At 40.1% G+C, this 14,847-nt stretch overlaps 1 protein-coding gene across 1 annotated transcript in view; it reads right to left on the reverse strand.

Annotated features, from left to right (window-relative positions):
* UBE2F (ubiquitin conjugating enzyme E2 F (putative)) overlaps positions 1-14,847 on the reverse strand; it is a 55,543-nt gene that overhangs the window by 34,706 nt on the left and 5,990 nt on the right. Inside the window, exons 3-5 of the mRNA XM_041460200.1 lie at positions 9,289-9,318; positions 8,315-8,380; positions 3,347-3,414 (exon numbers count right to left, since the gene is read on the reverse strand). Of these exons, the coding sequence (XP_041316134.1) occupies positions 3,347-3,414; positions 8,315-8,380; positions 9,289-9,318 (164 nt within the window). The remainder of the gene's footprint in view (positions 1-3,346; positions 3,415-8,314; positions 8,381-9,288; positions 9,319-14,847) is intronic.

Genomic DNA, 14,847 nt, shown 5'->3' on the forward strand with positions numbered 1-14,847 from the left:
TTAGAGCAATGATGCATTATCTACAAGAGTCAAAACAGACTTCTCTGCCCTTTTAGCTTTTCTCAACTCTTCATAAAAACCAGGTTGGTATTAGAGTTTTCCATAGAAAAAAAATAAATTTTAAGAAAGCCAAGAAAATTTGCTCCTTCAGGGAAAAGAAAACACTCTAAGTCATTCAGTTTCTTCATGCTTAAGACAGTAATTTAAACCAAAAAACTTCACCAGGGCTCGTCCAAATCAGGGATTTGTTAAAAAACAGCAGAGGATGCAAAGGTAACAAATAAGTAACTAATAATAAATAAATAAGTTATTTTAAATACAGACCCTCCAGTTCACAACTGAACAGAAATGCATCAGCATTGAATTTGAGGCACTAAAATGAAAAGCCACAGGCAAGATCACCAAACTTCTGAATGTCATAGAGGGGTTCTGAAGTACACATTTTTCAAGTACAGATTTTTTAGTCTCCTTTGCTCTAGTTTTGAGAAGTAAATAAAGAGTGGGACATAAAAATGTCAGTAGCTTAGCAACAGCACGTTGTTGCATCCCTGCTCTCCCCATTAGGACCTGCAGCTTTCAATCAGGCAGATTATTTCTGATGGGAAGTGTCCTGGAATCCATCAGCACACACCAGCATCATGCAGAACTTCAATTAAATCCCAGATTATAAATGTGGAGCCATCTCCCTCCACTTTTTCCAATGATGTCTTCAATCAAGAGGCAAAAGAGCTCCAAGAGCTGTATTTGCATGGCAGCATCATGTGTTTTATCTCATCTTGTTCCCAACTTCCCAATTACCTTTCTAAGAAACTTTTTTAATTAAGACTTCTTGGAAGAGGTAAGAAAATATGCATGACATTGAGACACCAAAAACAGACCTAAAAGAGATGTTCTAGAAGAAAAAACACTGATCACCATGACAATTCTGGAATTGATAATGCAGATTTTGACCTTCCTGCACTTCATTTCTGTGCAATACCTCAAGGGACATCAGTCATGGCATTATTGAAAATTAGGTGGCTTACAGAAAACAGTCTCAAACTTTTTGACCTCCAAAACACCTCAGAAGTTTTCTAACAGCACAAGCTTTTCATTAGCTACACTTTCACATTGTTTTGAAAGATGATGTCTAGTTCTCACGCAAGGGAATGCAGCAGAATTTATTCCATGCCATTAGATTGAGATAAAAGAGCAAATTTCTACCATATGCACCTTCAAACAGGGAATGTGTTGGTAAGTCAAAAAAAAGATATAGAGAAACTCTTTTTAAAAAATCCCCAAATCCTCACAGTGAATTAACTGGTGTCTCATTTTTTGTACTGTGGAAACAAAAGAATTCCTTTATCCTTTCAAAGTGATTTTCACTGCTAAAAGTTAGAAAAAACCACTTCTGACAGCAAGACAAAGGTTTTTCTCTCTCTCCTTTTTCCCTTTTAGACACACAGGACAACTGCAGCACCACCATAAAATTCATCTTCAGACAAAACCTCACCTTGGAACTTGTTCCAAGTCATTTTTGAACCCCCACCCAGACCAACAGATCCAGAGATTTCCCCAGGATGATGTCTCACCTGAACACCTGTGACACCCTGCACAACAGAGCTCCCCAAAATCAATTTATTTCCTTGCTCCAGCTCCTCCTTCCCCCTCAGACCCCAGCAGCTGCACAGGTAGATGCAGCCCCAGCTGGGGGACACAGCAGTGACCACATTCACTTCCTTCTCCATTTCCAAGCAGCCATTTCTGCTCTGGGATCCCTCATTTAAAACCAAAGTTTCAGTTCTTGATAAACTGGCACTCTAAAAGGACAGGTGTACCAACTGATCTTCTAATTTTCTTTTTAAATCACTTATCATTTATATATTTAATTTGATCTCTTCACTAGTGAAGAAATTTACCTTGAGAAGGAATGTGGCTCCTGAGAGAAATCTGGAATCAAAGTTATTTGAAATGTTTTCTCTGGACACCAGCTAGTCCCAAAGCTAAACCATTCTGCTAAACCACAATGCAAGTCTGTAAAAAACATCATTCCCCCAGGAGGCCCTAGTGGGGATACAAGTTCTGGGGGTGAACTACATTTCAGCCCCGAGATATTTCTTGCCACTTCCCAGCAGCAGTTTCTGGAGAACTTCTCAGACTGGCTGAAACTGAGCACTACACACAGCAAAGCACTGGGTGGTTTGGCTGCAGGCCACATGACCAAATCTTCCAAATTGTTCCCCTGTTTTATGCTCCTCCACTACATCCCAATTCCACATATCCACTCCTCTGGCCAGTGCAGGTGTGTATCCCAGCCTGGCCTGTGGGCTGAGATCCCTGGCAGGTCTGCAGAGCTCTCCTAAAAAAAGGGATCACTTGAGTCTGTCCCATTCTGCCTGGCAGGAAACCAACCACAGCCTCGGCAGAATTCCCTCAATATTGGGATTAATACTGCATTAATAACCTGACCACAATCCAACATTCAACCTCCTGCATTGTTTCAAAACTTTTTATTATTGTATTGGGTAAGAGGTGCTCAAATTTAAAAATATTCAATTAACATTTGCTGCAGATTTTCCTTCCAGTGCTGAGCAGGGAACCATAACAAACCAGAGACTTTTTAATTATGGGAACTGAGAATCAAAAAACTCAGATCAAAACTGAACTTCAGCTCTCCTGCTAACGCACAGCAAACACTTTCCTGCAGCAATGCTGTTGGGTGAACAACTGGAATACAAAAATCAAAGGAAATAACATGAATACACAGAAGCTATTAAGGGTAACCTCTGTCACAGTATGAAATTCTTTGGTAAAGTTAAGGGGAACTTCAAACATCCCACAACCAAACCCACAGAGCTGCAAACACTACCTAGCTGTGACTGCAACTACTACACACAGACAATACTGAATTTAGGCTCAGCTGAAGAGGAACCAAAGACCTTCCCTGAAACTCTTCTCCAGGATCCTCCCTTACACATTCCTCAGCCCCTCTGCAAGAACTCTGAACTACCAACACCAAAGAAAGACACCAAAGCAGAAGAATGTGGGGGAAAATTACAGAACTGCCAACCTTTTCCTTTTGGTTCACTAATTTAATTCTTAGATATAGAACTTTTTAATGAGAATAATCATTAAATGCAGAACTCATGAATAATTAACAGAAGAGAGCAGAACCTCAGCCAGAAGGGAGGACACTCAGGTTTGACTCATCTGCACTTCCCAGAGCTTCTGCCAGACAGTTGCAGATACTTATTTTATTAAGGCACAGAAGATCTTTCTCAGTCTCCATACCAAGTTCTCCCTGAAGTCTTGTTACCTGCAAAGAAAATCTAAAATGACAGCTATGAGACTAATGACAAATACTCACCACCATATTGTAGGCATCAGGAACTTCAGTTTCAAACTGAAACTTGCCCCCTTGGTAATAGCCCTCATCTAGGAAAGGGAAAACAAGACAAATAGTTAAATAAGAGAAAAACACCAAGACTACAACAACAGCACAGGGTTACCATCAAACACTTCAGGTGGCTGCACCACCAGCTGCCACCTAATCTAAGGAGTGTGTGAGCATCGTGTCCTCCTGCACTCCCAACATTTCTACAGCAGAAATTTCAAGTCAGAAGAGCCAACAGTCCCAGAAAAATCCACCATCCTGATCACAGGAGCAGGGATACCCAGCTAGAGGAACCTTGCACTGAACTTCTCACTGTAGGAAGCAAATCCTGGCAGGCAGCACCACATCAGTGATCCCTGGAATGAGCTGGAGAAATCCTGAAATTGCTAATACATTGCTAAATCCTGCTCCAGGACTGAGCACATATTTTCAAGCTTGTGCTTGCTAAAGCGCTGCTAAACCCTGCTCCAGGACTGAGCAGATCTCCCCAAACTTGTGCTGGCAATCCTGGTGAGTAGTACAATGATGTGTGCAAGGGCATGTTTCAGAGTGTACTGCAAGAACAGCAAGCAGGCTCTTTCATTGTAATTATCTTACTGTGATGTATCTGCTAGGAACACGTCTGCCTCTCTGCCAACCTCACTACTAAATTATTAAAATGGCTGAATTTTCAAATATGACATATTAAAAGATCTACTTGCATTTAAGCAGGGCTAATAGAATGGGATGACAAACAGCATGCAACTCTTGAAATAGCTGTGCTTGGAAGCTGAAATGCTTACAAGTGATCTGAAATGCACCTGGCATTGCCATTACTGAGGTTTTTCTCACAGTTTACAGAAAGACTAAGAAGAATTTTGCTGTTATCTGGCTTGCTCCAAAACACAAAAAAAACCCTAGATTGTCTACTTTAGGTCATCAAAATCCTAAATCCTCCTTCAGGTTGCTGTCTCTTGATCTGCTTTTCAAATCTGTTCTCCATTCCCACTCCAAATCAATTCTGAAATGAGCTGGATTTATTAAGCAATTTTAGGCATGCTATGATTTACCAGGAAGTAAACGGACATGCACTAATTTTTATAGGAAAAAAGCAAGATAAAAAGCATTTCTCTTTTGTTGTTAAATATAAAGAGACAAAAATCAGTAAAGCAAGCCATTAGTGAAGAACAGGAAATAAGAGGTGAGTTACACTGATACCCTTTGGTAAAACTGCTCCCTGCCAAATGTGCAATGCACTGAGAGTGAGACACTGCTCCAGAAAGGAATCACTGAAAATGGTCCAATATCCCCCAGGAGCTCTAACACCACAGTTATCCAACAGAATACAGACAGAACACTGACTGCACTTTATCCACCATCTAGCACTATAATACATTTTAACCAAGTGACAGGAATTAGCACATTTCCAAGTACAAAAGTTCTTTTCCTTGGCTTAATTTCACTAGTTCCTTGATTTGCTGGACTTGGAGCAAAGCATGCAGCAGCTCTTCACATTCCACCCCTGCTAAAATGAAATAAATGCCTGCTGATGGATGTATCCACGTGTGTTTCATGTCAAAGAACATCCCCAGGTTTGATGAACACTCACTGCAATGGCTGTCAAACAGAAACACTCAAGAACTTTCAGATTAAGTCTTCCTCAAGACAATTCAATATTCATCACTGTCTTATATTACAACTCATTTTATATTTTGGTTTTACCTTGCCACCAATCACTAATCAAAACTCACACTCTGCTATCAAGTAAGCAAGGACTTATTTACACAATTAAGAGGAGCAAGTCATCTCTCCTCCCCTCTTTTATACAATTCTGCCTCTGTGTTCCTAAAGCAACAATCAAGCTACTCATTACCAGTCACTCAAGTATATATTAAAAATTCTGGAGAGCCTCAGTACCCAGCCAGAAATCTTGCACTGCATTAACAAGATAATTCACAATGAAGTAATCTTTCAGCATCTCAAGTAAATAGGTTCTCAGACTGGGAGAGAAATCCTCAGTTTTTTAGGCATGGAGAAGTGGTGGGAAAAAAGTTCTGGCAGAGTTAACAGTGAGGAAAGAGCTATAAATAAACCCATCAAATGGAACAGCTTTAACACATAACTTAGGAAGTTGGCCACAGGGACTTTTGCTAAAAAGGGAGGATGTCTGAGCCACAGTTTTCCTCCCACTGCTTAAATGTATGTCTTCAAGCTGTATTAGCAGAGCAAGCATCCCTCCCACGTCAGTCTCAAGTTTCATTACCAACAACCTTAGCTGACTAATCTTAGCTTGTGTTTGTAGGGTGTTTTAATGCCTGAAAGAGCTCTGGAAAACACTTAACCAAATTATTTCCTCAATTTAGAAGAAAATGCAAGATAATTAGGGCAGGCCACAAAGGATGCACTCTGCATAGCTGCTCCCTCAATCAGCCATGCTCACCAATATTTGTGGGTTTTTCACCAGAAAACAGTGCCTTTATTAATCCCCCTAGAGTGGCACTCAAATAGCCACACCATGCCCAGACTAGTCCAACAGCCTGGGAAATGCAGGGAAATTACATTTACTGCACTTACTCTTCTGGGTTTGTTCACATATAAGCTATCTAAAGTCACCTCCTTTATTTTTCTCCAGGTCATTACCATGTTTTAATCCTCAGCTTCCAATTTTGTGCTCCAAATACCAGTGCAGCAAGCCTGGATTCTAACCATCTCCTTATTTTCCCTAGATTTTCATCCAATGTGATACTGGTGCAAAAATAAGAACAGAGGCAAGTGGTGGCACAAGGGTATTTTTCAAAGGCAGAACAACTGTTTCAGATGACAAAAGGGAAGAGAAGCTTCAGGCAGCAGAGAAAACCAGCAGCGTCTGCCTGGGGAACACGGAGTTTGTCCACTGCAGCAGAAAAATCCAAGTCTGAGCCATTTTCTACCCACTGATGGTGCACTGCAGAAAACTGGAGCATACAGAGATTGGAATTTCTTCAATTATATGAAGCAGCCACCCTCATCAAGATTTTCTACAAAATCATTTTAAATTAAAAACCGCCTGTTACCAGGATAATTTTGCCACATTAAATAGTGGCTGAGCAAGGGACCTGAAAGGATTTCTGCTTGGTGGTCAAGTTCATTTTCTTATTCAAATTAGTCTTTTTGTGAAAGCCTAAGGAAGCTTCTTTTACTGTCCTTTCAAGACCAGCCACATTCAAAATGACAGCAGGGAACAAAGTCAAGATTCATGCAATACTGTTCAGACAATACAAAGAGTTGGCTCAAGCCTGCTTGAGCCATAAAACTCCTGTGACAACCACTCTGCTGCCTCAAGGAAAACCAAGATTTAGCATACACTAGAGAAAACCTCAGTATTGAAGAGAGGCAGAAAACTACAAAGATTTTCTTGCTCTGTGTTCTGCCTTTAGAGTGCTAAACTATGGCTGATCACAAGATTCTACACCTGAATTATGCACAGCTGAAAATAGATGTTTACTTGGGTCAGGCTGCAACTGCAGAGACTTCAGCTGTGCAGCTATATTTAGAGTAACAAAATGTTAATTAAGATCATCTCATTGGCAAGATCATTGGCACAAAACCCCTGCTCTGCATTCAACAGCTGGTTTCTGCCTGCAGCATCCTGCTGCACAGCAGTGAGCAGACAAAACAATTCCTAGGGTTTAGACACCTTGGAGTTAGGACAGCTTTTGTATACATTACTCATTTGCACAGTGATGCTCTTGTAAAGTCAGCTCCTTTCCAAAACATAACAAAGCAGCATCATGTAAAGTGAAGGGCATTTGGTGCAAGCAGAATTAACACCCACCAAGTAAATATGAGCACAACTCCTACACAGAATGACAGGGTCAAAGCTCTAGATTAGCTCTTGCATTTATTTTTAATTACAATGACAAGGGCAGCCTCACTCATTTTTCCATCACAAAAGGGAGTCACATGAATGGACATGTTAACAGAGACCACCCAAAATTTCTGCTGGAGGAAGGGCCAGCTGGTTTGGGCTAAGGAACAGCAACAGTGACACCTAGTGCTGCTCTGGCTTCAAAATACTGGATTACAGAAACATTCCAGGCACTCCATTAAGTGCACAGCACAGTTTCTCCAGGTCAAACACCAGGATGAGTGACACACCTCACCCAAATTCTGCTGGCAGAAAGCATCTACAGAGAATGGGCATGTAGAAGGAGCTGCCAAGGGGACACTGACCCAGCACACCTAACTCAATCCACTCAGTGCACGGCACACAGCAATGTTCTCATCTGAGCTGCTGCACAGGCTCAAACACAAGAAGTGCATGTGAAGTTTAAATAAACTTCCATGCAAATTCACTCATAAAGCACAACCTTCTGTTCTAAAATGCACAGAAAACATTAATTTCACGTGGCTATTAAGAAACTTGCATGGAAATGATAATTTATGAAAATGCTTTTACTAACCAGCCTACCAGCAAGAGCTTCACAGGATACTCAAGTTGTGTTAATAATAAAAAAAATCTGATTTTACATATTTGAACAATCAAAGACTCAGAGATTCCTCCTTGTTAAACATCTGCAGGAACACCTGGGTCTGAAGTTTTCCAGCAGGATTACACTGGTAACCTCTCTCTACACCTCTGCAGAACCAAACAATCAGTACAGGGCAACACAGAACCTAACAGGGCTGTAATGCAAAGATAAATCAAGGTGGTTTGAAACTGGCTGAGAGGAAAAAAGTTCTCAATCAAAGTAAGCAAACAAGATCTGAGTTATTTCCTAACCCTACTCATTTTTAAAGGCTTTTTTATTGGAGTCTAGTTGTCAAAACTCAGCTCAGTTTCTCCGTCTCTTTAATGAAATAATCACTGTTACAGCCAGACTTTCTTTGACTCGAGGCTTTATTGGAATTCCTGTTGGAATTGTGCCTCCTAAACAACAACACAGACAGAAACAAAAGTAACATGTTGAAAAAAAAAATTACCTGGGGTTACAGTTAGCTGAAAGTAATGGAGCTTGTTTGGGTCAGGAAAATTCACTTTACATGTACCTGTGAAGCAAAAGAATAATTTACATCAGAAATGAGTTCTCCACTGCTGGCTGGCATGAGGAGACAAGTCTATCATGGTTATTTTATCACCCATATTATGCAGTCTTTAGCTTCTTAACCCATCAGGCTAGCTGCTCCTTTTCTGTAGCCAAGGAGCTGAACAGCATCACAGCTATAAATCCTATTTGCCTGAAAAAACCTACCTAGAACTGTACACAAACCCTAGTACTGCACTCACATTGTAGCAACTTAAACCACACATTCTTCTGGTATTTGTTACCCTATAACAAAAGCTACACTGAAAAAAGTTTACTTAAAATTACTCTGTAAATTCTCTATAACTGCCATTAAAGAAGGCTTATATCTCAAGTAAGATTCCAGGACTAAAACCATATTATCTTGCCTTCTTTTTTTTTTTTTTTTTTTTTTTAGAGAATATGGATCACTCTTAAAAAATTAGTTTTCATGAGTATTTTCACTATTAACAAAGACATCAGGTTACATCTGGAAGAGAAAAAACTGCAGGTTGACTTCATGTTCCCTGAGAGCTAAGCTATTTACTCTGCCCCTAAATCAGAATTTCCTGGTTTGAAAATGAGAGAATAAAGAAAAAACACAAGGGAGGCACTAATTGCACCCTTGAGTCCCAGAAACCTTTTGGGCACTTTATGAAAGTTTTGCTGCCACTCCCCAGCAATTAAAAACTGGAGGCAAATTATCAATACTCCTTCCAAAGGACACTAATGAGGGTCCAGTTCTCCACAGTCCCATAAAAGGAAGCAACAGAGAAAAATCAGTTCAAGTCAGAGTGGTGGAGCTTTGCACAGTTAACAAATACCATCAGTCAAAATGTTCACTTCAGTGCTCCTTTCCCCCTTAACATACATACTATTACATGTTATACTCACAAGGTAAATTAGCTTCAAGGTCTGCAACCTCTGTTGAAAGAAAAAAAAAAAAAAGAAATAAACCCATTATTTATGCAAGCATAAAGCCCTTCTTCAAGTCCAAATTGACAGATCTAATTTAAACCACCCCGTAAATCCAATTTTACTTAAAAATATAATTCAGCTGCAGTGGAAGTTTACCTTGAAATTTCTCTTTAAGCCACTCAATTCATTACTAAAAATGCCCATCTGCCCTACAGACATGGCACATGTATCCTCCTTTGATGGGGAGCTCAGCTCTGCCATGACTGAAGCACCAGGGCTGCTACCACACAGAGCACTGGCATTTCCAAAGCACAAGTTTTGTTACTGATATGCACTCCTATTCAATTAAATTTTCCTTTTATTTATTTCCTGAGCTTAAAATTCATAAAATAAAGGAAGCATTCCGATTCTGTTCCACAGCCCCTAGGAAATGAAGTTTTGAGGGTATTCCTAAGCCTGCCAAGTCACCTTCCCTGGAAAAATCCCTGCTTTTGTGTATTTTACTGAAATCTTACTTTCAATTTCTTATGAACCAGATGCATCAAGGTATCTCCCCACTTTACTTCTGAAGTCCTAGGAAATAAAATTGAGTATATTTTTGGCTTTTTCTGTGGTCTTATTTTCCATTTCTAACTTTGCTTTCAGGCCTCCACAGCCACAGCCTATTTATTTGAGCTGACAACCTGCAAGAGATTTCAATTCCAACTCTCAAAAACACACATCTGAAGGAAACTGTCACTCAGAATTCCTGGCACTGAATCCAAACCGATCTCATCACAACTCTCACTAACTTTCCAGAATTTTCCCTGCCATCCATGCTTACCAAACCTGGCATTTGGGAATGATGTTTATTTGACTCCCATTTTCCTTGTGCTTGGCACACCCTGCACCTGCAGCCTACTACACCAAGAGAAAAAAAACACCAAAACAGAAGCATTGTGCTTCACACTTACCTAAAATATTCAAAACTTCAGTCTTTTAAAACCCCACACATGCAGCCAGAGCTGATTTAACCAAAGCCATGCACTGAAAGAAAACACTGGAGCCATACTTTTCCTAAAGTACTGTCTTTATAAAATATACACACACAAAAATGTAATTTCAGTTGTCATCATGGCCTTTATTTCAATTTTCCCTTCCTGGTTGATAAAAAAAGATGAGACAACCAACCCCTGAAGGCTGCAGCTATGTAAACTTTTCCTAAGATTACTCCCTTACTACTTTCTTTAAATTCACCAGCCTTTCATAGCGGCACATCAATCTCCACTGCAGTTCAAAGTTTAGGACCTGGTTCAATTATTTTGAGGTGTTGACTGCTTTCCTTTATTGCCTTCTGTGCTTGTGTGATGCTCACCTCAACGAATCCTGCCTGCCCTCTCCTGATCCCAAAAAAGGGAGACATTTAAGGGCAGAGCATGCTCAGTCCCAGCAAGGGCTGAGCTGAGCAGTTCTGCCTCCTGCAAGGTTCAGTAGAGTTTACAGTCACCAGAGTTCCCCTGAAGTGTGAAAATTCCCTGTGATGTGCTCACACTCCTGTGTTTCTCTCTGCCTTGGCCCAAGAATGAGTGGTTTTTCTCGTGAAAACATGAAAACAAAATGCTCACACCCAGCAGAAGGCAGCATTGTACTCCTTCTCTGAAGATGTGCAAACAGGTGGGAATGCTGTGCTTAATAAACCCACACAAAACTTTTGGAAACAAAGACAAATGGCTCAAAATTGGAACTCTGCAACAAACCACAAACTAAGAATGAAACAACCTCATGAAGACAAAGCAGATAAAGATCTGCTTCAATAATCTGAATGGTTAAAGCAGCATCAAGTAAGGCAATGTTACTATTAATTGTGCCATACGAACAACCACTGGTGATTCACCAATTAACAAGCACATTTAACGGGCCACAGCTCAGTGTTTGAGGGTTTCCCAAATTCTGTGTCTCTCTGGTGGTGACAGCACTGACATTAGAGCCATTTCTGTATGCTGCTGCTCAGAAAGCAAACATTTCGACCAGAGCATTCAAGCTCCATTGAGATTCTGACGTTTTAACTCACACATTTTCTGCATAAATCAATACCTCTGGCATGAGCATTCTGTAAGAAAACACCCCTTGTGCAGGCTGCCAGCCTATTTAACAGAGATTTGTGTTCAAGCAAAGCATGAAGCGACAGAGCTCCAATGCACTGAACTCCCAAGAGCTCCAAAAGCCTCACTAAATTAAAGAACAAACTTTTTTCTAACCCATTTCCTAGTTACAATACCTTACAAATATTTTTCAACCTATTAACTTCTACCACACCATACTACCATTGCTTCTAATCACCTATGTTTTTTCTCATGTAGTCCTACAATACATTTTTCACAATTCCAATTCTCTAAGATATCAGTCTTTTATAACCTTTATATATATATTTTATATTATTTCTATTATTTTATTTTTATATTATATAACCTATATATATGTGTGTGTGTATATATATATTTTAATAACCTTTTTTATTTACATTCTGCTTTGACCTAAAGTGTAGGGTAAAAGTAAATTATCAGAATTGCTATGGGTAGATGCCACTTATCACTGACCAGAACATTTCTTTCCTACACAAAAGCATCTCCTGTCTGTGGTGTAATATGTCACTGTTGCAGTATTTTAAAAGATCATATTTTAAAACTTGTTAAAACTTACTTCTATTTCAATCTCTCTCTCAACAATATCACCTCTATTCCACAACCTCCCTAAGTCAACACACCTTATCTCAGTGTTTACATACAAATATACAAGACTGTATAAACTTTCCATCAAGTTTTAAAAATTCTTTACAAATCCATTTCCCACACAAACAAGTTTTTCTGAGCTCTTCTTTCAAGAAATGACTGTCACTACAGCTGAACAGTGAAGAAAATTCAGTTTGAGAACTTTTCATGGTAATTTTGTGGAGAATCTGCATCTGTGTCTCAATTCACACCATTAAGATGAGGAGACAACCAGAAAACCCAAGTGGCAGGAAACTCTACAGAGTCCACCTGGTGTTCCCAAAACCTGGTGTGACCTGCTGCAGGAGCAGCCCCAGTGGAGGTGTATGTGCAGAGTCCTGCTCTTGACCCAGTACACACTTGAACAGTTCCTAATCTATTTTAAACCATAAAAAAGGCGAGGCTTAAACGTAAACCCAACACGAACACTGCAAGAGCTGAATGCAAACAGATTGTGGCTCAGCTCTTCTCTCTCCTCTACAGCTCCTGAGCTGCTTCTGAGCCTAACAGAAGCAGCCAGAGTTATTTATAAATGATTTCACAAACAATAACTCTCCCTACCCATGACAGTTCTCCAGACAGAAATAGGAACACTCCTGCTGTGTGTACAAGGTTTATGAATGCTCAGTGCACACACCACAACCCCAATGCTCTGCTCTCTCTCCCCAAGTCAGAATTTAGCAGTGCTTTGTTTACTAAGCCTTCCACAAAAATCAGACTCTATGCTTGATTTTGGAGCTGGAATTTGGTATTAAGTACACCAAATAAAAGCATTATTTCCTCAAGTGAACAGTCTCACCCACAGCAGTATTACTTCTCTGGTTTTGTTCAAAAAGCCCCCTCTCCTGTTTAGGTCCCTCTTTAATTTACTTCTTTAAGACTTCCAAAGATGAAGATTAAATACTTTGACATTAATAAAAATTCTGGTTTTTAAGTACTACTTCTAATACTCTATTAATTCTAGAAATACTGTTTGCCTCCTAATTCTTATCCATCTATCATTATAGCATTCCCTACTTAGCTCCTCTGAACTGTACAGACCAGTATAAGAAAAAGAGTATTTTCTCACCTCTCAACTTTCCTCACCTGTTTTTGTGAGGAGGGATATTACTATTTTTACAGGCTTGAAGAAAACAAATAAATGGTTTCCCTCATTTTTAGTTACAATGGATATTCACCTCACTTTCACCATCAGTTTCCCACTTCCATTCTCTCAGGCTTATACAGAGGCACACATTAAATATTTTCTGGTTACATAAATATAGTGGTAAAAGCCACAGATACTGAAGACAACCAAGGAATAAACCTTGTTAACTTATTTTCACATATATTATTTCAAGTTGCCACAATCAAACTAAGCAGTAGTAGTAATATAAAAGTGAATGATGAAGTTTCTGTGCACTACCAAAAATGCAATGTAAGGGACAACCTTTGTGATCCATGAGCTGCTACTGCCATCCTGGGTGCTCTCTATCTTCAGTTCCATTTAGCAGTCACCTTCACTACACAATATTAATCTTCACCACCACTTGGGTTTGTCCTCAGCCCTTTTTAAATTTCAGAAGGGATTTGCCTTTCAAGCTCAGCACTGCATGCTTGCCATGAGGAGCAGTCATGTGGCCCCTGCTCCCAACTTAATGAAGTTCCCCTTAGAGATGAACAGGACATTAAAAATTGCCTCTGCAGCACAGAACAAAATGAAAGCTGCTGAAGCAATTGTACTGCTTGCTCTATTTTAATTTGGGCACTGGGCTTACAGAATTAGGGCCTTACTCTCCAACTGAGCCTAGATGGAAATGCAGCGAAAACAGATGAACAGATGAGTCACACAGAATTTTGAACAAAGCTGTGCTTTACTAGACCCTCTCTACAGCTGGAAAAGAATATCCAAATGACTCAGAATTACTTCCCTAGATATAAAACTTCAGTGACAGAGAGATTTCTATTCATAATACATCCATAAAATAACCCAAGTGTCCTGAGACATGACTGATATCTCAATCTGTAGCGATGCTGAATATAAGCAGTCAAAGGAAGAACTTCAGGAAAAACCAACAAAAGGCACCAGTATTTTAAGAGCAGCTTTCCCCAGAAATGGAACAAAGCCTGTTTAACGTGCATCCATCAATAAAGTCAAGCTCAGTGCCTGACACCACTGTTTCCAACACCAACTGAATGCTTCTTCACACCCATAGTGCAAATAGCTATCAAACCTAAATTAGCACTTATTTTTCCTACTTTCAGGCATGCATGCCAAGTCTTTAAAAGTTTGTAAGCATCACCTACACTTGTCAGTGGCTGGGGTCCTGGTCATCACCTCAATCAAAACAGAACTGATCTACTGACCAGGCAGAGGACACAGTACAACTGAGGGCTGCAGAGCTACCAGTGTGACAACACATCCTTCAGAGATCTGCACTGCCTTCCTGCACTGGACTCTCTATCAGCACAAACAAGGCTGTCTCAAATTCACCTCCAGAAAAAAACCAGACAGTCTGTGTCTGGACAACACCCTTAGCCAAAGCTGGCAGACATCTGTCTGCAGGATTTATTAGATGATCCCCCATTTACTGTGGAGCAGGGATAGGACAGTGGTGCTTCACCACTGGCAGAACACTGAGTCTTTTCTCACCTCCTCCTCCTCCCTTGCTGAAGGCCAGGATTTCTCTTCTTTTATGCAGGAGAGATTATTTTCTGTTTTGCTGCCAGGACACTGACCTGATGGAGCCTTTCCCCTGTTCTGCCACTGTCATCTGTTTGTAACTCCAGCCAAAACACACACCAGTGA

Source organism: Pyrgilauda ruficollis, unplaced genomic scaffold (assembly GCF_017590135.1).
Source record: "Pyrgilauda ruficollis isolate IOZ18807 unplaced genomic scaffold, ASM1759013v1 scaffold140, whole genome shotgun sequence".
Lineage (NCBI taxonomy): Eukaryota > Metazoa > Chordata > Aves > Passeriformes > Passeridae > Pyrgilauda > Pyrgilauda ruficollis.